Here is a 26,977-nt window from a genome sequence, read left to right on the forward strand (position 1 = left end):
TGTATGTAGATGTATGAATTTCATGCTTACATCCGTGGAAAATATATATATATATCTTTTCATTTCCTTTAAATTGCCAACAGGTGTTATCACCTCTTTAACTTAACTCCCGTATTAAAATCGAAAGAAAGGAAGAAAGAAAAAAGAACTGAGTTGAAAATAAAGAGATTTTTGTTGGCAAACAAACAAAGGGTGAACAAGTTGCGCTGTGAAGCGAGTCAGAAAATCAAATAACCGCTAGTGAACGAGAAAAAGAATTTGTTAGAGAAATGAAGAAAAGAAAAGAAACACCAGCGTGAATGGAAGCTTTATTTTAACATTAAAACAAACAAATGAAGTTAATATTGCCAAGGGCTACATCTGATGCTCTTTACCTACTAGAGGTAGTCTTCGACTTACGACGCTAGAACATCAGTTGCTAAGTGGGGCAGTTGTTAAATGAGTTGCGTCTCCTTTTGCACCCCCTTTTGCCGCAGTTGTTAAGGGAATCACATGGCTGTTAAGTGAATCACATGGCTGCTAAGTGAATCACATTTTATGTGAATCACATGGCTGCTAAGTGAATCACATTGTTGTTATGTGAATCACATGGCTGTTAAGTGAATTTCATGGTTGTTAAGTGAATCACATGTTATGTGAATCACATGGCTGCTAAGTGAATCACATTGTTGTTATGTGAATCACATGGCTGTTAAGCGAATCATGTTATTAAGTGAATCACATGGCTGTTAAGTGAATCGCATGGCTGTTCAGTGGATCTGGCTTCCCTCATTAAGTTTGCTTGTTGGAACCCAGCTGGAAGTCCACAAATGGAGATTAATTTATTTATATTTATTATTTATATTTCATACTCCTTAACCTTCCATTTCCCTCAGAGGGGAGGGGGGGCTCTGGGATCACGTGACCTCGGGACACTGCAACTGTCATAAGTTCATGCCAGTTGCCAAGCCTCTGAATTTTGATCCCGTGACCACAGAGCTGCTGCTGGTCAGCCTCCAAACTGTACATATTTAATTTTTTATTGTATTTTTGTGATATTCTCTATGGACTGTACACCGCCCCGAGTCCCTTCTGGGAGAGGGGGCGGTCTAGAAGCACAAATAAATTGAAATTGAATTGAATTAAGCCACCTGCCTGTGTTCAGTCTTGTCGTAACTGAGAACTGAAGCTAAAGAAATGGTCCTTAAGTTGAGGACAAGCCATACATGAAAAACGGAAAGGATTCTCTAGGCAATTAATTAAATGTTCCCTTTTTTGGGAATGGGGCAAGAGAGAACCTAGAAAACTGACAGCAGAAAAACACCCCCAGGTCCATCGAGTCTCCCCTGGGAGTTTTTCCTTCGTTTTTGCTTTCTCTTGAATTAATTCTTTTTTGATTTTTCATTCCATTACTACTAATAATTTTTTTTATTGTCAGTGCACAATGTATGTACAATGAGATTGCTTGAGCTCCCTTAGTGCGTACCCCCCCCAACACAATACAACTCACAGTGAAGACAAAAGGGAAAAAAATATCCCTAGCCCAAGAAGTCATATTTTCATTCTACTTGTTTTCTTTGTCGGATGATGGATGCGTGTTTGATTGACCTGCTGTCTCTGCTGGAAGCTGTTTCTGAGCTTCCTCTGTCTGTCAAATGGGATTTCTTCCAGGGCCGAATCAGCGTTGGAGTTCTCCTTCGCGGGCCGGTGGGAGGGGGGGCGGGGAGGCGGTATGGATGCCTCCAGCAACACCCTGCCGGCCAAAATGGGGCATGGGGGGGGCACACGTGGCCTCCACATCATGCATTTTGGGTCCCCCCCTTGGAGTTTTTTATTCCTTCCGCGGGTGGTGGGAGGGGGAGGGGGAGCGTGGGGAGATGGGATGGACGCCCCCAGCAGGACTCTGCCAGCCGAAAATGGGCCGTGTGGATGCTTCATGGACCGGTCCTTTGACATTTCCAGGCCAGAAATAAACACCCCGCGGGCCTTTTGACACCCCTGCTCTATACGCTTTCTGTGAAGCCATCCTTCCTTCCTAGTTTTACTTTTGAACTTCCCTCCTGCCAGTTTGAGGTTCGTCCCCTGGGTTCTTGATTTTTGCTTCATATTGAAAATGAATTAATATTGAAAACATCCACGCCATGCCCTGTTTCCTTTCTGCATTCAAGAGAAGGCCAGACCTGACACAAACTCCATGTTACAATCTACGGAATCCCTTAAAAACACTCCTCCACTATTCTTTTTGGGTAGTTGTGCATCAGAAGGAAGACAAGCAGTTAATAGAATGGAATGGAATGGAATGGAATGGAATGGAATAGAATAGAATAGAATAGAATAGAATAGAATAGAATAGAATAGAATAGAATAGAAGAGTTGGAAGGGACCTTGGAGGTCTTCTAGTCTAACCCCCTGCCTAGGCAGGAAACCCTATACCGTTTCAGACAAATGGCTATCCAACATCCTCTTAAAGACTTCCAGTGTTGGGGCATTCACAACTTCTGGAGACAAATTCTGTTCCACTGATGAATTCTTCTAACTGTCAGGAAATTTCTCCTCAGTTGCTTCTCTCCTTGATTAGTTTCCACTCATTGCTTCTTGTTCTGCCCTCAGGTGCTTTGGAGAATAGTTTGATTAAATTTATTTACATTTGTGATAAAGGTTGGGAATCACTGCTTTACATATTTCTCTCATCTTCCCCTATTATTAATTCTTTTTATTCTTCTTCTTCTTCTTCTCTTTCTTTCTTTCCCTGCACTTTCAATAATTTATTTTCATTCTCTTCTCTTTTTCTAATTTTAGTTTATATTAATTTTCACTACTGCAATTCATAAAACAGAAGCCTTATGCAAAGAGAAAAACACTACCAGAAAACAAAAGGATAAAAGTTGAGGCCCGTGAATTAAGAGACAACACATTTTTTTAAAAAAAATCTTGCTTTTCAGCTTTTCTACATTGCCTGAAGTATTAAGAAACAAAAGTCCTGATTGCAATCTGCATTTGATTGTCATCTGCTAACATTCAGATTTATCGATGACTATAAATGCATGCATGTTTTATGGTACCAATTCGCCTTCAATGAGCCACTGCCAAATGACCAGGTTTTTTTTTTAATGCCGACGACAAAAGAGCATTCAGTACTTGCCAAAGGAAAGAACTTAAGTGGATTATTTTAAACATAAATTGCATATTTTTGCACACGTTTTTTTAAAGGGAAGATAGGTAATTTTGCAGGATAACAGACTCTTGTCCTTAATCCAAAGAATGTTAATTCTGATTAAATAGGAGGCCAGTTCCCTCCACTATAATTAGCATCTCGAGGCTTGTGGTAAACCACAAGACTACCAAGCTCTCTACCATGAGAAGAAAAAAAAAGCCTCGTTCTCTTTAGCCTAGTTAACGGTTTCGCTGGCAGATCATGCTACCCCCTCTTCCCCCAAAGTGGAGCAGCACCAGATTTTTGGGATTTAGAATCTACAATCCTAACAGACCTGAAGTCGAAGCAGGAGAATGAATGTCATCCGTGACCCACAGAAAGCAAGAGGCCGTCATCGGGTGCAATCAACGTGAAACCCGAGTTGGAGAACTTACCGCAAAAAACGCTCCAACTTCGATGGCCAAATAGAGATTATGGGGAAGGAAAGCCAACCTTGCTTTCTCGAGTGATTTGTTTTATGGGCCCCAAGAAAAGAGGGACAAAGGGTGGATAAGCAGAACGTTGTGTGGTGCAAGTCAAAACTCCTTCTTTGCCCATTCTGCATCTTGTGACACAGAAATGCCTTCTCCTTTTTTTAAAAAAAGAAAACCACTGATAGGGACGCAACACACTTAGGCTTCCTGCCAAGTTGGTAAATAATTCCAGCACCTACTGTTATTTTTTTTATGATAAGGGGAGTCTGCGTGTCCTTGCTGCAGAGACTGAAACACACGTCGAGTAACGACTGAGTAAAGAAAGAGGCACCGTGTTTCGCCAGAGACGTCAAAGCCTGCGGCGACTTCTCCTTATCACCCAAATCTTTCCGGAGCGGAGATCTGTGTCTCCATCGCCCCTGTTTATTCCTATCCTTTGCCCACCCCCACTCCCCAGCCTTGGCTAATCTTATCTTGAACACAACTGACAGCGGTAGGGTGAGGTGCAACACCCCCATTTGCCACAAACCTTGGGACAAAGGAGTTTGTCTGGAGCCTGGTAGATTATTTACAGAGTGGATATAATCTCACCCTGCATGGAACACGCTGAGCTCTCCCTCCCTCTCGCTACTCACCGATCACAATGAGGGTATAGTTCACATTCATGCTGCCAAAACCGTTGGTGGCTTTGCAGATATAGGTCCCTGCATCCTCGCTTTCCACCTCCTTGATCTTCAGGCCTTGTTGGAGAACACGGAATCTCATCCAACCACTGTGGATCGTCCTCCCGTCCTTCGTCCACATAGTGAGAGGCGGCGGATCGCCTTCGACCGGACACAGAAGCTTGATGGTTCTTCCTAACCTGGCCGATTGCCGGTGGATTACTTTGTCGGCAATTCTGGGTGGTCCTGGAGAAGAAAGAAGGAAAGTCATATGTTATTTGGCGATGGGGCTGGAAAGTAGGAGATAATGTTTTGCATGGATTACGTGGAAATCAGTCATTTCTGGTCAGGGACTTTGAAGCTCTGCTTCTGAATATCTATAGAGTTCTCCATCATCCGAGGTCATGGTTGTCCCAAAGGTGCCATTGGCCGCCACATTAATAAACGGATTCAAATCTCACATGGCTGCTTAGAAGCCCCGATCGTGTTGGCCCGGTTACAAATGGAAGTTGAAAGCCTCAGTTTGTACCTCATCCTCGGAGGAAACGAGGCACCTTCATGGGCACGTGCTACCAATCGTTTGAAACAAAAGTTGGAACCGAAATTAGGAATGTCAACCAGCAGCAAAACAACATAGTTTTCTTCACTGTTTGCCTGTATTCTTGTTCATACCTTGTTTCCCCAAAAAATAAGCCCCTCCCCGAAAAGATTGCAACACAGCAGCAGCCGTGAGGTGACCCCGCTCGCCGCCTCCTGCACCTCAAAAATAACAAGACCTCCCCGAAAATAAGGCCAAGCGCTTGTTTGGGGGGGGGGGGGTCAAAAGAAAATAAGATCCTGTCTTATACAAAGAAAGAAATGATGATGAAAGCCTGTCAGAATGACTGCTAGGTGTTGATGTTTATTTTGCTTAAAAGGAGACAGAATGGGCTGATCAACTATGAACTGGCAGTTCGTATCTTTCTAATAGAAAATAAACCATCTGCCTTAAGAGTCAATAACTGATCATTCCATGATCGCTAAACAAGGACCTCCTACTGTACACCTCCAATGTTGTCTTCACACCAACATGGTCGTGGACTTAATAAAAGAATAACAGAATTGGAAGAGTCCTTGAAGGTCTTCTAGTCCAACCCCCTGTTCAAGCAGGAGACCTTATACCCGCGATTGCAAACCTATGGCACGCGTGCCACAGATGGCACGGGAAGCAATTTGTTAGGGCATGCGAGGCATTGCCCTGTCAGCTCCAGTACGCATGCATGCACTGGCCAGCTGATTTTCAGCCTTCTGGAGGGCGGGGGAGGCCATTTTCACCCTCCCCGGGCTTTATGAAAGCCTCCGGAGCCTGTAGAGTTGAAAAATGGACCCAATGGGCCTTCCAGAAGTTCAGAAACGAACTTCCAGTTTGCCCGTTAGACCGTTTTTCGCCCTCCCCAGGCTTCAGGAAAGCCTGAACAGTCAAACTGGAAGCTCGTTTCCTGAAGCCTGGGGAGGGCGAAGGGCCTACCGGAAGTCTGGAGGCTTCAATGAGGCCTGCACACATGCGCAGAGATGAGCGTGAGGGGATTGTGCATGCACGCACGGGGGCAGGGCATTGCATTATGGGTGTGGGCACACACGCGCGCCTTTTTGGCGCCCGAGCAGAAAAACGTTCACCATCACTGTACTTATACCATTGTGGACAAATGGTTGTCCAATCTCTTCTAAAAACCTCCAGTGATGCTTCACCCACCCATAACTTCTGGAGGAAGTTTCCTGTCCACTGGTTGATTGTTCTAACTGTTAGGAAATTCCTCCTCAGGAAATTCTCTCCTTAGATTAGTTTCCACCCATTGCTTTTTGTCCTGCCCTCGGGTGCCTTGGAGAATAGCTTGACTCCCTCTTCTTTGGGGCAGCCCCTGAGATACTGGAAGACTGCTATCATGTCTCCCCTGGTCCTCATCTTCATTAAACTAGACATACCCAGTTCCTGCAACTGTTCTTCGTCTGTTTTAACCTCCCCTCCCTTAATCCTCTTTGTGGCTCTTCTGTGTCCATACATTGCTGCATCTACAAGATGACGTTAACAATGTCTCCTTCTCTCCTCCCTGCCTCCCACCCTCTATGGCCAGCAATCAAATATGAAATCCAATCGCACTCTTAATTTTGACTCCCTTCTTAATCCCCGCTGGTTCACCCTGGTTTACAGTGATTGTAAATGATTTTAAACACCCATAATTTGGAGAGCCTCCTGAAAACTCATGTAAGGAATTTGAGGTTTTGTTTACAACGCTGCCATTACTATGTTTCCAAGGAACAATAAGGGGCACAAATATTTCTCTTCCATCTTGATGGACACTGATAAGACTCCTACAACAACATGTCCTGCTTGCTTTGTCTGGGGAAAAGTGTTATCCAGTGGAAGGGTAAGCGACTTGCGAGCTTTTATAAATTTGACAGCACACAAGAAGCAAAGGTTTAAGATCATCAGATTTGCTTCAATGCCTTGGCTTAAAGATCAGCAGACAGATGGACTGATTTATTTCCCTTAGTTGGGACTACAACTGGAATACTTGCATAGTCCGGTTATTTAAAAAGAGGAGGGGGAAGCCCACCTGTTACAAGGAACAGCTGACCCATCTTGAATTTAGTTTCTGCTCCTCTACCACAGATAAGGGAATTTAGCTGCTTTCTATGTTGAAATATTAAAAGCATACAGATGTCTTCCCCTGTTTTTCACCCACCCGATGTAGCCACTTCATTTGGGACACAAGCCTTTAAAAATGCATTTTAAAAAGACAGAATATTTGACACGAGGAGAATTCTGAAATCGAAGGAGAATGGTGAATACCAGAAAGGAATTTCCCAGCTGTCAGGAGCAACTCGTTAAGTCTATATGGTATTTCGAAGGAACATCTCTTTTAATTATTATTTAATTAAATTTCCTTATCTATACTTCAGATGAAGAACAGTTGCTGGAATTGGGTATGTCTAGTTTAATGAAAAGAAGAACTAGAAGTGACATGATAGCAGTCTTCCAATATTTGAGGGACTGCCACAAAGAAGAAGGAGTCAAGCTATTCTCCAAAGCATCTGAAGGCAGAACAAGAAGCGATGGGTGGAAACTAATCAAGGAGAGAAGCAACCTGGAACTAAGGAGAAAGTTCTTGACAATCAACCACTGGAATGGCTTGTCTTCAAAAGTTGTGGGTACTCCATCATTGGGGAGTTTTAAGAAGACGTTGGACAGCCATTTGTCTGGAATGTTATAGGGCATCTTGCTTAAACAGTGGGGTGAACTAGAAGACCTCCAAGGCCCCTTCCAGCCCTATGATTTCTATGTGATACCAATCCTTCCATCTCTCAATACTCACAAGATAGTTAAACACAACTACCATTTTGTCCACCTTGCCTTCTCTATTGGCAGGGCCTTCTTGTACCGAAATGCATTGAACTGTCACACCTGATGGAAGACATCTGCAGGTGATCACAGTGTTGAAGAAATTGCAGGCACTTGGGGACATCATGGATTCAGAGCTTGTCTCAACATCAGACACTGCCCTGGAAATCCTGGGCTCTGCATTGTAATGTTCCCTGTAGATACAGACGTGTCTGAGTAGGAATCTACAGTTTGCAAAGAATGTTAGGAATCAAACAAGGCTCAATCTCTCTCCAACCAAGTTGACCAACAAGTACCTATGCAACGAACATCAACTACCATTGTTCTTTCCTCCTCACTCAATGCTCTTCATTAGCTAAATGTCCTTTCCAAACTAAGAGATCATCCAGAGAGCTTCAGTGGACCACATCGGGCGCATCTAAAAGTCCTTTTTGCTGAAATGAGTGACTTGGCAGTCCCTGACCTTCTGCTTCCAGATTTCAGCATCCATCACACAGACGTGTTGTGCCGTAATTATGATGGATGGCTTGCAAAAGGCCTTCACCCTCTTCTACAACAGCTCACACCTCTCACAAAACACCCCCAGTTATCCTTCTCTTAATTTCCTTCCAACGAAAACTTCCCGAGATGCATTAAAATGTCTTTTCAGATCTACAATTGTGATAAATTCTAGGAACTCGGAATATTGAAGGTCATCTAGTCCAACCCCTGCTCAAGCAGGAGACTCTACATCGGCCTGGACAAATGGCTGCCCAGTCTCTTCGTAAAAGCCTCCAATGATGGAGCAGCCATAACTTCAAGAGGGCTTCTCTAGATTAATTGTTCTCATGTCAGGAAAGTTGTCCTTAGTTCTAGATGTCTATGGAGATTCTCCATCCTCCTGGTTATCCCAAAGATGCTTTTTCAAGAGGCAATTGGACTTTCTGTTTTTTTTCTTGAAGACGTTTTGCTTCTCATCCAAGAAGCTTCTTCAACTCTGATTGGATGGTGGAGAAAGGAAGGATTGATACTCCTTGCAAACAGCTGCTCATTTGCATCCTTTTAGCAATGAGTCGTATAAATCCTTCCCTTCCCTACCATCCAGTCAGAGTTGAAGAAGCTCCTTGGGCGAAACGTCTTCAAGGAAAAACCAGAAAGTCCAGTTGCCTCTTGAAAAAAAAGCACCTCTGGGATCCTTAGTTCTAGGTTGCCTCTCTCCTTGGTTAGTTTCCATCCATTGTTCCTTGTCTTGCCTTTGGATGCTTTGGGAAATAAAAGTGGATTATTCTCAAATCTGTGGTTCAATCCCAAAACAAGGTGAAGGGACAAGGGAGAAAAAAACTTTGAAACTTTCTTTTGGCTGAGTCGAACACGAGACGGTCAGAAGAGGAATTCCCAGGACCTCTGTAAAAAGAGCTGCTTCCTGCCAAGATCGTTTCTCATCCTTCGCAACCCCTCAAAGCCTACTTCACAGGGGTGTACTTTTGAACCCATCGCCACTTCGGTTTCAAAAAGCCAGGGCAGCCGGGCAGCCAGCGAAACCTGGCTATTCAACCCTCCAAAACCCAAACCAGCTCTGCCAGACATTTTGTTCTTGTTGTCCCAGAAGCAGAAAAAAAAGCTCTTTTAAATCAATTTGATGGGCTGCAGCCTCTGCCCCCTTTTCTCCTTTCAGAAAACTCCACAACGCCTCACACATCCTCTGAACTGAATTGCAGAGTTCAGACAGCCACGCAGGTTGTGCCAGGACATAAAACACAATTTACGATGCTGCAGGAAATGTCTTCAGATCTACGAGGTCTGACAGGGATTTGAACGGAGGGGCAGAGTTTAGTAACACTCCGAAATGGAAGGTTAAGTACTTTTACCGCCCCACACATTCCAGAAATGCGCGGAGAACTTGCTTTATTGTTCTGTGGAGGCAAGCAGGAGGACCCCATCAACAATTGTTTCGATTCAGCCTTGTTATTTTTACTGCAAAGGAGTGATTATCTTCACACGGGACCCTCTCGTACAATTACTGAACCACATCCTACGAGACCATTTAGCCCTGATTGAGTTCCAAGTGATTTTTACACACACACATTTCAACCAAACAACAAGAGCGGAAATTCCAGAGAGAGATACCTTTCCTGAAATGGCTAAAAAAAATAAAGGAGGTAAATTAATTAGGACTATTATTATAATCACAATAACAGGCTGGGCTAAACAATTTCTTTTATACTAAACGTGTGGTTCCATCAGAGAAAGGAAACAAGCAAGGAGAACGGAAGGAGGGAGGAAGAGGAGGGAAAAGAAGAAAGGGGAAAGGAGAGGAAGTAAGGGAGGGGAAGCAAGTGTAGGAGAGAGGGGAAGAAGGAGAGAAAGGGAGGAGGAGGAGGGGGAAAGAGAGGGGAAGAAGAAAAGAGGAAGGAGAGGAGGAAAGAAGAAGGAAGAGAAGGGATCTTGGGAAGAAGGAAAGAGCAGAGCTGTTGCAAAATAAGATGGATATTTGGGGTGGCAAGAAAGCAACCCTGATTATGCTTTTTATATTTTTAAGAAGATTGTGATAAATGTTAGAAGTTAATGGATAAATGTTAATAGTATCTAAAAGAATATATATTTGTGAATGTACCGTATATGGAAAAATAAAAAATAAAACTTTTTTTTAAAAAAATATGTGGGGTTTTTTCCCCCCCTCTTTCCTTTCAATAAGACTCTGCGTGTATCCAGAAGTTACAGAAAGTTTGCAAAAGAGAACCTCCATTTGAGTGGTGGAAACTTTGAAAAGATTGAGGACATTCGCTGGCTGGGGAATTCTGGGAGTTGAAGTCCAGGCATCTTCAAGCTGACACGGTTGAGAAACACGGATTTAGGAGGAACCGTTTCAGAGATCACAACCGAGAGCTCTTTTAACTCCCCGTTAAAGCAGCCCAGAGGATACAAAGGTGCTGTGTTTGTGTGTTGCTCGAAGCATAGAAATATCGAATTTAATTGTAATTTTCATATTTTTAAGAGTATAAGATGCACCTTTTCCCCCAAAAAAGAGGGTGAAAATCTGGGTGCGTCTTATACACTGAATATGGCATTTTTGGCCTTCCAAAAATGCCCCGTGCATCCCGTTTTTCACAAAAATGTACACGCAGAGGGTTTGGGAGGCCTGTAATGTTCCTGGGGGCTGGGGAGGGCAAAAACAAGTGAAAAAGTGCCTATTTTCACAAAAATGGAGGTGTTTTTGCCTTCCCTAGCCCCCAGAAGCACACTACAGGCCTCCCACACCCTCTTCATGCCCCCCCTTTTTTTTGCAAAACTAAACTAAATGTGCAGAGGGTTTGGGAGGCCTGCAGAATGCTCCTGGGGGCCGGGGAGGGCAAAAACATTTTTTTAAAAAAATTACCTCTTCAAAATCTTGGTGCGTCTTATAGTCCGAAAAATACAGTATTCAACAGCTCAATCGAACCTTTCACTGCCATAAAGCATCTGCTCTGCACTGAGCTAGGTTTCCACCAATGCATGGATTGATTAAATTTTAATTCAACAATCAGGGGCTAAATAAAATGTCCCATAAGCTTAAGCACATAGGGAGCCAATGAATTCCTGAATTGGTTGGTTGCATTCAGATAGCTTGCAAGTCACAGTCCCCTGAATTCCCTTTTCATTCTTAACAGAATAATAGAGTCACAGATTAACAGAACAACGGAATAACAGAGTTGGAAGGGACTCTGGAGATCTTCTAGTCCAACCCCTTGCTCAAAACTTGCTGCCACTGTAGTCATTCAAGGAAGCCAGCTAGGGAAACTGAGGCAGCTGCTGCTTCTCGCATGACCAATCGCACGCAGCCAGCCAGCCAGCGGAAGTGAGAGATTCTTTGTCTGTTGTCTGCGAAGCGGTTAGAAGGCCCGTTTCAATTCATTCTTACATTTCCAGATGGAGTTTTCGGTTTTTTTTTTAAGAGTTCTTTGTTGCAAACTTCCCGTGCCTCCTTCAAAAAAAGGGGGCTCCAGGGACTTCGCATTGCTAGACTGTGAGGTAAGCCGGCTCCATTAAGTGGGATTCCAGTTTGCCAGGGTCTCCCCATTCATCAGGTAGGCATCTCCTGCAGTCGGTTTCGCCAGTGCGGTGACATCGTGGAGTTGGGATTGGGACCGGTAGATGCAGAAGTCAAGGTGCTGCTTCTCAGACACCCTTGGCATCCGATGGGAAACTTTCATGGGTCTTTCAGTTCCCAGCATTCCTCCACTTGTCACATTCGTGACCTGTCACACCAGAGGGTTTTCGGCTCTCTCTCTCTCTCTCAGTCTGTCTCTCTCTGTCTCTGTGTGTGTGTGTGTGTCTCTTTGTCTGTGTGTGTGTGTGTGTGTGTGTGTGTGTCTTTGGCTCTCTGTGTGTGTCTCTCTCTGTCTGTTTGTGTCTGTCTCTTTCTCTGTGTCTCTTTCTCTTTTGCTCTGTCTCTCTCTCTCTCTCTCTTTGTCTCTCTCTGTGTGTCTGTCTCTGTCTGTCTCTCTGTGTGTGTGTCTCTCTCTCTGTGTGTCCCTCTCTCTCTCTCTCACACACACACACAGAATAGTCAGAAAGCAGAGGACACATCACAGTTTCTTGAAGGCTAATAGGAACACTTCTGAGTTGGAGGTGTGGAAAAGGCCAGGGAGAACATCTACCCTTCCGGGGCCTTGCCTGGGTTTGCAAGTAGAGCAAAGCGATCAGCACGTAGAAAAATATGTTCTATTGTGTTCAACTTCACCTCAGAGGTAGAAGAAGCCTTCAGCAGGTCATTGTGATCTGGTTCCTGTTTATTTGCTGCAGCTCTTGTTACTGCACAGGAATTTGAAGCACATTAACAACAGGCAAAAACTAATTGGAATCACATCCCTGCTCATCTACCCAACCGGTTAGTTTTCCCTTTGAAGAGAGAACTGTGATACCCTAAACGGGGATGTTGCAAAGCATTTAAACATCATCGCTTCTTCTGGCTCGAAATTGGAAAGCCAGAGCAGCAAACAGGGGTTTCTAAGTCTGGTTTGTTTGAATGGAGACAAGTCAGCTTTGGATTTCCATGAAATAAACCAGAAGGAGCTGGGAGTTGAAGTCTACATATCTTAAAATTGCCAAAGCTGGGAAACATCCGTCTAGTTAGAAGCCTGATAACCCTCCCCAACCCCATATCTCAGCAAGCAGGAGCATGCAAGAGGAAGCTTCCACAGCTTTACCCACTGCCCATCTCTTCTCCAGCACTCCTGGACCATCTTCAGAAGAGCCATGGCAAAAACTTGAATAAGTTGCCTTCAAGGTCATTGTGCTGACTCACTCAGGCTTTTCACTTAGGTGTGGAGAACTGGACTACTACTGACTCTAATCCTGCCAACAGACTACTGAAAGGGTAGCTGGAGAGAAAGACAGAGAGACAGAGACAGAGAGAGTCAGAGACAAATAGAGACAGTGAGACAGAGAGAGACAGACACACAGAGAGAGAGAGAGAGAGACAGAGAGAGACACAGAGAGAGACACAGAGAGAGAGAGACAGAGACAGAGAGAGTCAGAGACAGAGAGAGAGAGAGTCAGAGACAGAGAGGTAGAGACAGAGATAGAGATAGAGACAGAGACAGACCGGCAGACAGAGATATTTGGGTGCCTTCTTCCAACTCCATCCCCAACTCCTTCCTGTGGGCACAACTGGTAGAAAACAATGTCGTTAAGAAAAGCAACAAGAACAATGAGGCAACTAGATAGACTCCAGTCCAGTGGCCATATTTTTTCTGTTCTCCCATTGACCAGATAGTAGGAGGGCTGCTAGCGCCATAGAAAGATGCAATATAATAGAAAAACATCAAATCTTTGCAGAAGAGTAACAAAAATCCAGAAATCCGGGTGGAACAGCCTTCTCCAAACACTTCCCAAAATGTTCAAAACTAGAGTTTGCATGAACTGAAAAATTAGTTTATGGAAGAGTTTCAAGTTGGTTGCATCCAAATGGAACCAAAGGTGAACTTGTCCCAAAGGTGCTTTTTTTTTCAAGAGGCAACTGGACTTTCTTGGTTTTTCTTTTGAAGATGTTTTGCTTCTCATCCAAATAGCTTCTTCAACTCTGGATAGTGGGGAATGGAAGGATTTATGCTCCTTGCAGACAGAGCTGAAGAAGCTTCTTGGATGACAAGCGAAATGTCTTCAAGGAAAAGCCAGAAAAAAAGCAGTTTTGGGACAACCGTGACCTCGATGACGGAGAACCTCCATTAAAAAATGATGTTTAAATGTTCTGCGTTTCTTTGAAACAAGATTTCAGTCATTATTTCGGAAGTGTTTCTAAATAAATCTAAATTGTGAATTGTGAATTGTGAATAAATCTCTTCTTTATCTAGGCTGTGTAATCTAGCTGACATTTAGGAACGTGGAGTGCTGCCTCCGTCCCCTCCAGGAAACACGGATTCACCTACAAATTAATCTCTTTTGTTGATGTTGTTGCTGGCAAACTGGCCTGGCCTGAGGCCAAATCAAACCTCCAAGGGGTAGTTTCTGTTTGATATAATGAGGACATGAGGGGGAGAGAGAGAGAGAAAGCAAAAAGTAAAGGAAAAAGCGAGACAGAACTAAATGCTACCGAGATCCAATTAAGCTCTAAGTAACATCTGGATAGATTCTGCTTGTAATTCTACGTCAAGAATCAGGCTATTATTCCTGATCTTCCTCTCACATCCATCACTCTCTCACTTTATGTAACCTGTCATTTATCTGGCATTTTGAAGAAGAAGAATTATCTGTCTGCCTATTTTCTCCAAGGTCATCTCTGGTGTCCTCCGCACTACACACAACATACAACACACAAACACTTTGTTTCAGTAACAATCCTCTTACAATGTTGTGTGTTCAACCCATTTTGTACATGCTTCTTCATACGTCAACCTTCCTTGTAAAGCGACCGTAACATATTAAGCAGGAATTTTTGAGAAAAGACCAAATCTAAGGGATGGGATTTAATTGTTTGCTTCCTGCAAAACCTGCCTCCAGCCACAATATGCTACACGAAAACTGGCAGCAGAATAAGAGCTACTGGTCCACGGATCCTGCCCTTCGAGTGTATTTATTTTATTTTTTAAAATCTTTGTTGGATGATGGGCATCCAACGTAATCCCAAGAATGCTTAAACTCAGTTCCTGACGATTGACCCGCTATCTTCCCTGGAAGTTGGTTCCCAGCTTTCTCTGCTCTTTCTGTGAAGTCATTCTTCCTAACATGACTTTTAAACTCCCTTCCTTCCTCTCGGTTGGAAGTTGCCAAATATTGCCTTCCAGAATCTTTTTCCTACCCTTAATATATTTAAAGGTGTCAATCATGTCCTCCCTTCCCAACTGTCCTCCGGGATGCACAGATTCAGTTCCTCCAAACTCCATTTTTGCTGCCTGTCTCTGGACTCGCTCAATCTTATCAATATATATTATCAATGTAATAGCACTTAGACTTATATACCGCTTCACAGTGTTTTTACAGCCCTCTCTAAGCGATTTACAGAGTCAGCCTCTTTCCCACAACAATCTGGGCCCTCATTTTACTCACGTCGGAAGGCTGAGTCAACCTTGAGCCGGTCAGAATCGAACTGCTGGCAGTGGGCATGATTTTTGTAGCAATAGCATTAGCATTTAGTCTTATATGCCGCTTCATAGCACTTTACTCCATTTTTGCTGCCTGTCTCTGGACTCGCTCAATCTTATCAATATATATTATCAATGTAATAGCACTTAGACTTATATACCGCTTCACAGTGTTTTTACAGCCCTCTCTAAGCAGTTTACAGAGTCAGCCTCTTGCCCCCAACAATCTGGGTCCTCATTTGACCCACCTTGGAAGGATGGAAAGCTGAGTCAACCTTAAGCGGGTAAGAATCGAACTGCTGGCAATGAGCAGTGAATTAGCCTGCAATATCGCATTCTGACCAGTGAGCCACCGCAGCTCAATAAATTTATATGATCGTTACAAAAGACACACTTTCCATTGAAATATTTCTTCAAGGGATAATTCTGTTATCAACCAAATAACAGAAGAATTAAGCTTCCTCCCTGCCAGTATATACTTACACTCACAATTAAAACCAGGATAATTTGGGATCTACCTTTTTTCCCAAAACAAAGAAACAAAAGCAAGTTTTCTTCTTTTAAAAAAAATGCATTCTTTAATGCAATTTCACCTCCAGACCAAAAATGTGCACCCTTGCTTGTTGTTGACCTTCTGGCTGGGAATGTTTTTTTTCCCTAAAATTATAATGTTTTTGGAGAGGAGAATTTAAATCCTCAACTCAAAATAGTAGATTGTGAGGGCTGAATGGTGGCCATTCAGTACAAGAGAAGGCCTCTGGATGAGTTATGCCTTACTGCCACTTTGCGGTAAAAGAAAACACACACACACACACGCACACACACACACACACAGAGGGCGGGTGGGGGGAGGGAATTGTAGAGCTGCCTCTTGCAAATTCTTCTGAATTCAGGAGCTTGTTTATTTAGTATTTTTGCAAAGCAGCAGTGAGGGGGTGACGAGCAATGCAGAGAGGATCCAACTTGGGACTTCATTTAGACGTGTCCAAGCACACACCCCGCACAATCTGTTTGTTTTGGAGGCGAAAAGTACCCACTGTGTTATTTGGTGTCAGTTCCGTCTACTCCAACTCATCCTAAGCATGCAGAGAGGAAAATGCGAATAAGCGAGGAGAATACCGTTACCCTCAACTCTACCCTTCACTCCTCCAGGTCTCTCTGACTCGCCTTTTACTACTGGAGGAATTATGGCTACGTGCCATAATTCCTCCAGGCGCTTAAAGTGGTTCTTCTTACCTTCTTAATGCATCCTTCCTGCAGACTGAGGCAGGATAGATGACATCGATAATTCTGCGCTCCTAATTTATTTTTTTATTGGGACTGGCTTCCAAGACACCTGTCTCTTCTTCTATACACCTTTTCCCCTCAAAAAAGAGGCTGAAAATCTGGGTGCATCTTATATACTGAATACAGCATTTTTGGCCTCCTGAAACCCTTCACCAAAATGGCCATGCAGGGCCTTTAGGAGGCTTCCAGAGTGCTCCTGGGGGCTGAGGCAAAAATGAGCAAAAAAAGGTCCAGTTTTGCTCGTTTTTGCCCCACCCCCCATGAGCACTCTACAAGCCTCTAAAAGCTATGCATGCCCTTTTTTTGGGGGAAAAAACAGGTCTGTTTTCACAAAAAACGGGCCATTTTTGGGAGGTCTTCAGAGTGCAAAAACGTTTTTTTTAATTTGCCTCTTCAAATTCTTGGTGCGTCTTATACTCCGAAAAATATGGTGTGTGTGTGTGTGTGTGTGTGGGTGGGTGGGTGGGTGTGGGTGTGTGTCTGTGTGTTCCAGCCTTGACCAATTTCAATTAAAGTTGGTACACAGATGACTTACTCTCTGGAAACAAATACTGTGGGGATAAGACACCCCTAACGCCCTTTGGGATGTGGGTAGGTGTCTCTATGTGTGTGTGTGTTCCAGCATAACTCTGGATTTCCTGGGCTGCTGAAACAAAAAGGAATGAATTATATCCATAGTATCAAATCACGGTACTTTTGACAGTGAGAGTGTGCATTGGTGTGATGGAGTTGGGCTACAGGAGAGGAGAAATAAATCTTACCCTTTCAAAAAAAATATCACTTTGAATACTTTTTTTAAAAAAAAAGAAAGACCCAAGATCTTTTGAAGGGAGGTCAGGAAACTAATTTCTTTCCTTCGTGGTTGACCGTGCAATTCGCAAGGACGAAAAGGCTTGCAGATGGCTTCATATCATTTTATTGTTTATGAGTCATTTGAGGCCCCTGGAAGGGTAGGGCCTGTGGGTTAAGTTGGTGAAATTGTCCCTTGCCTCATCTTTGTTTACCTGGGCACAAGGAGGAGGATTTTATCACCTTCTTGAGCACATAGGAGTCCGTCGAACCCTACAAAACACCTGCTCAAAAGCCGTGAAAACAATGGCGAGCATTGTCGCTGTTATCTGTTGACCACTTTTTAACTCTGCTGCTCCTGAGCCAAACAGAGGTCCTTTTGGAGCAGTTGAAAGTAGCTTTTTCAGGAATAAAATCTACAGCTCTCCCAAGTTGGGGAAGTGAGCACTGGTTGCCTTCAAGAGCAGCTGTCTGGTTGCGGGGAAAGCAACGGTGGTTGGATTTCCCCACAGTTGGAGGTCGGTTCTGTTTCCTCAATATGCTGGGAGGCTCTCATGCGGAGGGATGGAAGACCTGCCCCCCCTCATCAGAGTTGACAGCCGTCATAACTGGCTTAGAAGAGAAGAGAACCTATGGCACAGGCAGAGCCATTTCTGAGGGCACACGAGGCATTGCCCTGTCAGCTCAAGCACGCATGTGTGCGCTGGCCACTTGATTTTCAGCCTTGATTTTTGGCCATTTTTCACCCTCTGGAGGCCTCCCTGAAGCCTCCCACGGGAGAAAAACCGCCCAACGGGCAACCCCAGAAGTCTGTTCCCAAACTTCCAGTTTGCGTGTTGGGCCGTTTCTCACCCTCCCCAGGCTCCTAGAAAGCCTTTGGGGAGGGCTAAAGATAGACCCACCAGGCCCACCAGAAGTCGGAAAATGGGCCATTTCTGGCCTCCAAGGGAGGCAGGGGAGGCCATTTTTGCCTTCCCCAGGCTCCAAAAAAGCTGTGCGCGCATGTGCGGGGCAGCAGGGAGGGGTCACCTATCCATGCGCAGGGGGCACAGCTGGTTTCAAACATACAAAGCCGTAGCCCCTAAAGTGTTTTTCCAAAAGGCAACTGAACTTTCTTGGGAGAGGGGAGTTTTACTTGAAAACATTTTGCTTCTCATCGAAGAAGCTTCTTCAGTTCTGACTGAACGGTGGGGAATGCTTCTTGGATGAAGGAATCGGGTATGGCCAGTCTACATGAGACATGATAGCAGTCTTCCAATATCTCAGGGTTTGCCCCAAACAAGAGGGAGTCAAGCTATTCTCCAAGGCACCTGAGGGCAAGAAAAGAAGCAATGGGTGGAAACTAATCAAGGAGAGAAGCAGCCTAGAACTGAGGAGAAATTTCCTGACAGTGAGAACAATTAACCAGTGGAACAGAAGTTGCCTCCAGAAGTTGTGAATGCTCCAACACTGGAAGTTTTTAAGAAAAGATTGGACAGCCGCTTGTCTAAAATAACAATAGCACTTAGACTTACATACTGCTTTACGGGGCTTTATAACCCACTTTAAGCAGTTTACAGAGTCAGCATACGGCCCCCAACAATCTGATTCCTCACTTTACCAACCTCGGAAGGCTGAGTCTACCTTGAGCCGGTCAGAATTGAACTGCCAGCAGTGGGCAGAGTCCACCTGCAATACTGCATTCTAACCACTGTGCCACCAGAGCTCTATTTTTGGTATGGGGTCTCCAGCCTGAGCAGGGGGCTGAACTAGAAGACCTCCAAGGCCCCTCCCAGTTCTATTCTGATTGACCAAGGAGCTTCTTTGGGTTCCCAATTCTGTTTGCAAAGAAAATAAAAGAAGTTTTCTTTCCTGAGAGATGCAGCCCTATCACTATTTCCAGTTGCTACGGGTGCAAACCTACGTGCCCCTGATAGAAATAGGTCCCACTTATTTCAGCCCAAAATCCCCCCACCCGTAGGATCGAACCAAATGTGTAACTTTCCGCTGCCCTCAGCATTTTTTCCAGCCAGCTTCTGCGCCCAGAATTCCCGTTTCGTCCCACAGAGCAAAATTCAGGAGCTGGCAAGGCGCCAACAAGATCATTCATCATAACCATTACTCTAAAATTGGGAATTATAGCAGAGGCATTCTTTTCAAGTCGTGTAACAGGGATTAGTCTTTTCCCCCCTTCCCTTCCCCTTGCCAGTTTTTGCAAGGCTTGTCAGAAGAAATCTCCTTGCTTGCTTTCGCCTCCATCTGTGGTTCTGGCATAGAGAACTGCAGCCAGCAATCTTTTCTCATCATCTAACTCCTGGGCTCACAAAGATTGCCGAGTGTTTGCTGAAATGCTGGAAGCCACGACAGACGATGCAAATTCTGTCCAGTTGGGTTTTTTGATTCATGCAGGGCTGACATGGGGACTAAATTCAGAAAGCATACAAAGCAAGCATAAAAGTAACTTGTGGTCAGCCTGTGGCTCAGGGTCCACGGACATTCTCAGTCCTGCAGGTCATGTTTGTCCCAATGGTGCTTTTTTTTTCAAGAGGCAACTGGACTTTCTGGGGGTTTTTGAAGATAGAATAGAATAGTATAACAGAGTTGGAAGGGACCTTAGAGGTCTTCTAGTCCAATCCCCTGCTGAGGCAGGAAACACCACACCACTTCAGACAAATAGTTATCCAACATCTTCTTAAAGACTTCGAGTGTTGGAGCATTCACAACTTCTAGAGGCAAGTTGTTCCACTGGTTAATTGTCCTCACTGTCAGGAAATTTCTTCTAAGTTGCTTCTCTCCTTGATGAGTTTCCACCCATTGCTTCTTGTTCTACCCTCAGGTGCCTTGAAGAATAGCTTGACTCCCTCTTCTTTGTGGCAACCCCTGAGATATTGGAAGACTGATATCATGTCTCCCCTAGTCCTTCTTTTCATTAAACTAGACATACCCAGTTCCTGCAACCGTTCTTCCTATATTTTAGCCTCCAGTCCCCTAATCCTCTTTGTTGCTCTTCTCTGCAACTCTTTCCAGAGTCTCAACATCTTTTCTACATCGTGGCGACCAAAACTGAATGCAGGATTCCAAGTGTGGCCTTACCAAGGCATTATAAAGTGGTATTAACACTTCACGTGATCTTGATTCTATCCCTCTGTTGATGCAGCCTAGAACTGTGTTGGCTTTTTTGGCAGCTGCTGCACACGGCTGGCTCATATTTAAATGGTTGTCCACTATGACTCCAAGATCCCTTTCACAGTTACTACTACTGAGCAAGGTATCACCTATACTGTACCTGTGCATTTCGTTTTTCTTGCCTAAATGTAGAACCTTACTCTTTTCACCATTGAATTTCATTTTGTTAGATAGTGCCCAATGTTCAAGTTTGTCAAGATCCTTCTGTATCTTTAGCCTATTGAGAGGCTTCCAAGCAGAGACTGGACTGCCATCGGTCAGAAGTAGTGTAAGGTCTCTTACTGGGGGGGGGAGCGGGTTGGACTAGATGACAAGGCCCCTTCCAACTCTGTTATTCTGTTCTGTTCTATATCAACCAACATGCTCCAGCCATTCTTCTTGGAGATTTTCCCCTCAAAGATCTTTTAAAGCGAGACACAGATTACCCTCTCTCTGTATTTCAGTCCAATAAAAGAGGAGTTTAGGATTTATTTTTAAGTTCTTCTTTTACAATCTGAAAAAAAAAGATCCTTTGGTTGCTATACAACTTCACGGCCTTTTTGCTCCGCAAGGAAAAAAGGGAGGGGGCGAGAGAAGGAACCTGGAAAGAGCGAAAAGTTTTCCAAAAGTCGCCCGAGGCCCCAACAGATGTCATCAGCCACTTCCTACAAATTAGAAAAGGAAAGTAGCCCCTCAGGTTAACTGCGAAGAGAGACGGCCACACACCAAGCAAGATGGGGAGACACGACAGGCGTGCGCAGAAAACAAGGCCTCGATGCTCTATTTTGAGACAAGGCGCACGAAACGCCTCCGTACAATTTCCCTCTTTCCTCTTCTCAGGGACGGTTCCGATCCTCGCCTCTTTTTCAATCCCAGATTGCGGAGAAGCTGATTTAATTCATTTTCATTTTAAGGGCAACAGCAAACATTTCCTGCAGCTTTCCCCATCGTTTCCAAACTTCCTTTTTTTATTTGAAAAAAAGTTTTTATTTTTTCCTTTCCATATACATTCACAAATATACATATTCTCCTAGATACTTTTCACATTTATCTGTTGACTTCTAGCATTTATCACAATCTGCTTGAAAATATAAAAAAGACCATTGGGTTCACTTTCTTGCCACCCCTGCATCTCCATCTTATTTTGCAACAATCCTCACTCCTTCCTTCTTCCCAACCTCCCTTCTCTCTCTTCCCCTTTCCTCCTCTCCTTCCTCCTTTCTTCTTCAAGCTTTCTGATGGCCAGTGAGCTTTGAACGTTTGGTGTGCGATGTTAACACAGCTACACATGGGGTGGGGGAGAAATGATGCCATAGCTACACTTGATGAGAAGGTTTTAGGTGTGAGGTTCAGCTTTTTCCTGTAATCCCAATAAAACTACAAGGATTCAGTTAATTTACAGAATTTAGTGAATTTCAACTCCTACCCTCAAAATGATGCTATACAGCACGGCACACCAAGACAACTAGACTCAAGAACAGTTTTTTCCCGAACGCCATCCCTCTGCTAAACAAATAATTCCCTCACCACTGTCAAACTATTCACTAAGGCTGCATTACTATTACTATTAGTCTTATCATTTCTATCACCCACTTCCTCCCACTTATGACTGCAGGACTGCAACTTTATTGCTTGTATCCTTGCGATCTATATTGATATTGATTGATTTCTGATTGCTTATTTGTACCCTATGACTGTCATTAAGTGATGTACCTGATGATTCTTGACAAATGTATCTTGTCTTTTTATGTACACTGAGAGCATCTGCACCAAAGACAAATTCCTTGTGTGTCCAATCACACTTGGCCAATAAAGAATTCTATTCAATTCCGTTCTGTTCCATTCCATTCTCTACTCTATTCTATTCCATTCCATTCAATTCCATTCTCTATTCTATTTTATTCTATTCTACTCCATTCTTAGATGAGAAGCAAAATGTCTTCAAGGAAAAACCAAGAAAGTCCAGTTGCCTCTTGAAAAAAGCACCTTTGGGAAAACCAGGACATGGAGAACGGAGAATCTCAATGGACAACTAGAGACCTTCTCAACTTAGTTGAGTTTAAGATGTATGGACTTCAACCTTCACAATTAACCAGCCAGTCGGGACATCTTCAGGTCTCCACATTTGAGAAAACCAATATAGACAGTGCAAGACTAGCACATGAATTTTCTCCTCGAATTTCATTAAAATCCATACCTTGCTTGAGAACAAGCAACTTATGGAAGGAGCTCATAATTTTGTAACAGCACCCTGTTCCTCTTCTTCTCCATCAACATCCCTGCCACCCCTTTCCAAAGCAAAAAGGAGACAGTAGAGTTTTAGTAGTGAATAAAGCTGTCTAGAACAGCTCAAGATTTAGAGGCATTTTCACCGAATTCGTATCTTGTATTAAATCTTGTATTGTTTGTTTCATTTGGGATTAGCCCGTTGTGGGAACGCAGCCACTGAGGTTTGTAAATTACACTTAATGGGTTCGGATGGTGAATGAGCCCAGACAATTGTGGTTTGCGACCTAAAACATGGTTGAAACTACGCCACAGTTAACCGCAAATGGTAAAGCCTTCTCCCTTTGAAGAGCACACGTTAAGCATGTTCGAAATGCTCAACCTCATTTTAACCTCGTTTTCTAACTAACAACAATAAACATTCCAAAACTCTCAACTCTCATTTTGTTTTCCCTGAGAGAAACCACAATGTGGGTTTGTCTTTTGTGTTCCGGAATGGGAAATATTATTTGGTTGCTGCTTTGCGTGCAGAAAACTGCCCTGCTGTAACCCTGTTCGGACGTTTGCCTGACGCTGCCATTGAACCTTCAAATGGTCGCTAAATGAACCATCGTAAGCCAAGGACTCCCTGTACAATGAGGTAAGTTGGCAATTGTGTGGATTGGCTTCCTCGGGCTTTCATTTAGAACAATGAATCAGTAGAAGAAGTTGTGAATGCTCCAACCCTGGAAGTTTTTAAGAAGAAGCTGGACAGCCACCCGTCTGAAATGCTGTAGGGCAAAGATGGTGAACCTATGGCACGCATGCCAGAAGTGGCACACAGAGCCTTCTCTGTGGGCACATGCACTGTCGCCCCAGCTCAGCCAGCTGATCGATGGGTTTCCAGTACTCTGGCACATGCGCAGTTTCACCATCACCGGTCTAGGGTTTCCTGCCTAAGCAGGGGGTTGGACTAGAAGATCTCCAAGGTCCCTTCAAACTCTGCTCCTCTATTCTATTCTATTCTTGATATGAGTAACTCTCAGAATATATTCTAAAAAGAGCTCAATACAGTGCAGGAGGCTTAGTTTGGAGTAAATGAATTTAAGAGTGGGGTATTTGCCTCTGTATTTAACCTCCCTTTGAACTGCTTATGTGTGCCTTTAACACACTACCATTCTATTATAATATATGAAGAAAGGTTGCAGGAATTGGGTATGTCCAGTTTAACAAAAAGAAGGACTAGGAGTGGCATGATAGCTTCCAATTCCTGCTATAGAGAGAGGGTCAAGCTTTTCTCCAAAGCCCCCGAAGGCAGGACAAGGAGCAACGGATGGAAACGAATCAAGGAGAGAAGCAATCTGGAATTAAGGAGAAATTCCCTGACAGTCAGGACAATTAATTGGTGGAACAGATGTTGCCTTCAGAAGCTATAGCGGCTCCATCACTGGAAGTATTTAAGAAGAGATTGGAGAGCCACTTGTTTCAAATGGTCTAGGGTCTCCTGCTTGAGCGGGGGGTTGGACTAGAAGACCTCCAAGGTCCCTTCCAACTCTGTTATTCTATTCTATAGACCTAATTTTGTGTTTATTTTGTCCTGTGTTTTCAGTGTCTATTGGAGGCGGTGACCCTGTGGAAGCTGCGTGCAACGAAATTTCATTTGACTGTATGCCGATTGGTGACCCTTCAAAGTGACAATAAAGTTATTCTACGTCTTTTCACGGAAACAAAGAGAAACGGGCAGCCTTAATGTGAACCAAGGAAACTGAAGCTCCCCTTTGCTGCTTTCCTCCCCTTTGAAAAGACAAATGCATTTCGTATTCTCTGCAATTACCCTTCGAATCCATTTTAAAAAAAACCAACCCAAGCCTCCTGATAAAGTGCCGGCTACGCTTTACCGAAAAGTAACTGGAGGAGCCCATTTTGCGTTCGCTATTGTGAAAAATCTGCTTCTTCAAAGAGCCCCAAAGACGGGATCCCTATCTCGGCTGAACATTAGCGTTACCTGATAGGGCCTCCCGTACAGCATGGGGGCCCGACCCTTCCTGCAGAATGAGGTTTTAAAATAATCAGGAGACGGATAAAGAAAGGTCTTTTTGTCATCAGTCGGGTCGTCCATTCGGAGAAAACTATCGGGCCCCCGAAATTCTCTGTCTCCGGGGAAGCCAAGAACTGATAACCTCCAAGGTCTGCAGATGAAGAACCCTTCCTGATTTGCAATGCTAAGTGTGGCCTCTCTCCCTTCCGTAACGCCGACTTATCAATGCCCCCTGTGAACCATCAAAGCAGAAGGTCCATAACGGGAAAGAAATATGAGCCGGGTATCCCATAATCCCCCTCCCCAAACTCCCCCACTCACAAAGGGACTATTTCCTACGCATCTTTTAACCTTTTTTTCTAAACTGTTCAGTCTTTTCGTTTTGTTTTCGCTCTCTTAGCAATGGCAGTTCTTCCAACGTATGAAACATCGCCACTTCCAATTCCGCATGACAAGCCCTTAAATAGCAATAGCCCTTAGACTTATACACCGCTTCACAGTGCTTTTACAGCCCTCTCTCAGCATTTTACAGAGTCAGCCTCTTGCCCCCAACAATCTGAGTCCTCATTTTACCCACCTCGGAAGGATGGAAGGCTGAGTCTACCTTGCACCGGTCAGAATCGAACTGCTGGCAGTGGGCATGGTTTTTATAGCAATAGCATTAGCACTTAGACTTATATACCAATTCACAGCCCTCTTCAAGCATTTTACAGAGTCAGCCTCTTGCCCCCAGCAATCTGGATCCTCATTTGACCTACCTCAGAAGAATGGAAGGCTGAGTCTACCTTGCACCGGTCAGAATCGAACTGCTGCCAGTCAGCAGAATTAGCCTGCACTACTATATTCTAACCACTGTGCACCATGGCAGGGAGGGAGGGAGGGGGTGGGTGAGCGGGGCCAGCCAGTTCCTGCAACAACCAGTTCGGCAAACGAGATACAAAATTAGCATCCAGTTTGCCCAAACCAGTACGAACCAGCTAAATCCCGCCCCTGCTTAAATCTTAACTGGGAATAGCCAAAATCAAAGGCAAAAACCCAGAGGGCTGGGTTCATTCCGCTCTGCTTTTTTGGGGGTGCTTTTGAGGTGGCTTCTTATTTTTAAAATTGCATGAGGCTCCCCTGACTTTGTATGACTCTTTTCTTCCTTTCTTCAGACCCTCCAATAAACCTGAAAGGGGTTTTGAACCTTCCCTGTGCAGGATGATGCTTGAAAGTCTAGGCTGGTGACTGAGCATCTACACACACAGGCACCAACGACTGCATGGGGTGGAAGAACAAAGAGACAAAGGGTTCCCAGGATGCAAAAAAATAAATAAATAAAGCCACATCTCTCCAGAAGGCAATCTTTTTAATTCAAAGGCAGAAAGATACTTTGGGATCCCTGCTGCATTTTCTGCAGTGCCTAAATTGGCTGAGTTTTTCCCCCAAAATCAAATGTTTGTCTTAAGGAATTGCAGTTCTGCTTTCTGAATCGGAAATGCTGCACAGATTTCTGGGCAAAGCATCCATTCCAGATGTGCAGTTGCCATGCCTGTTAAACCAAACCCTACCCCAACGATCCTACCCCAATGTTGAAAAACATTGTTCTAAAGCTGTGGAAATACCTCTCTGTCCCAGCTGCACACCTGAGGCTCTCCGGCATTTCACACTGACCGTTTACACAATAATTGACAGAATATTTGTAGCTCAGGGGTTGGATTGTGGGGTCTGGGAGCTTGATTGTTTTCTTGTAGACGTTTCACTACCAACCTAGGGAACATACTCAGTGCTAGAAGGAAGTAAGGCCTGCAAGGGAGAGGAGGAGGAGGAAGAGGAGGAAAAGAAGGCGGAGGAAGAGGAAGAAAAGAAGGGGGAAAAGAAGGAGGAAGAGGAGGAAAAGGAGGAGGAGGAGGAGGAGGAGGAGGAGGAGGAGGAGGAGGAGGAGGAGGAGGAGGAGGAGGAGGAGAGGGGGCCTTGTGGATATCTGGTTTGCTTTCTTGCAGACATTTCATTACCAAACTAGGTAACATCATCAGTTCTAGTAGGCAGTAAAGTTTGCTGTCATTTTATATACTAGTACTGGTAGCTTGCCCTGTAAGTGTTGATGAAACGCAATAACCACATAATGATGTCAGCTGAAAAAAAAAATACTTCTTCCAATCTCTATTTTTTTTTCTCACACTTTACATCATTTGAAAGCCGACTCCTTTCCTGAAATGAAGAGAGCTTAGCTAACAGAAGAGAAAACCAACATGCCACTTTTTTCCCCCTTGAGGCTTAAATTAAATACTTGGGAACTTATAATGGCAGCCGAGTTCTCTGGTCCTAGATGGCCAGAAGAACTGAGGGA

At 44.1% G+C, this 26,977-nt stretch overlaps 1 protein-coding gene across 3 annotated transcripts in view; it reads right to left on the reverse strand.

Annotated features, from left to right (window-relative positions):
• FGFRL1 (fibroblast growth factor receptor like 1) overlaps positions 1–26,977 on the reverse strand; it is a 143,598-nt gene that overhangs the window by 74,324 nt on the left and 42,297 nt on the right. For all 3 annotated transcript variants that reach the window (XM_081947910.1, XM_081947908.1, XM_081947909.1), the window contains exon 3: positions 4,242–4,514. In XM_081947910.1, coding sequence (XP_081804036.1) covers positions 4,242–4,514 — 273 coding nt within the window. The remainder of the gene's footprint in view (positions 1–4,241; positions 4,515–26,977) is intronic.

This window comes from Natrix helvetica (assembly GCF_964273705.1).
Source record: "Natrix helvetica genome assembly, chromosome: 3".
Taxonomy (NCBI): domain Eukaryota; kingdom Metazoa; phylum Chordata; class Lepidosauria; order Squamata; family Natricidae; genus Natrix; species Natrix helvetica.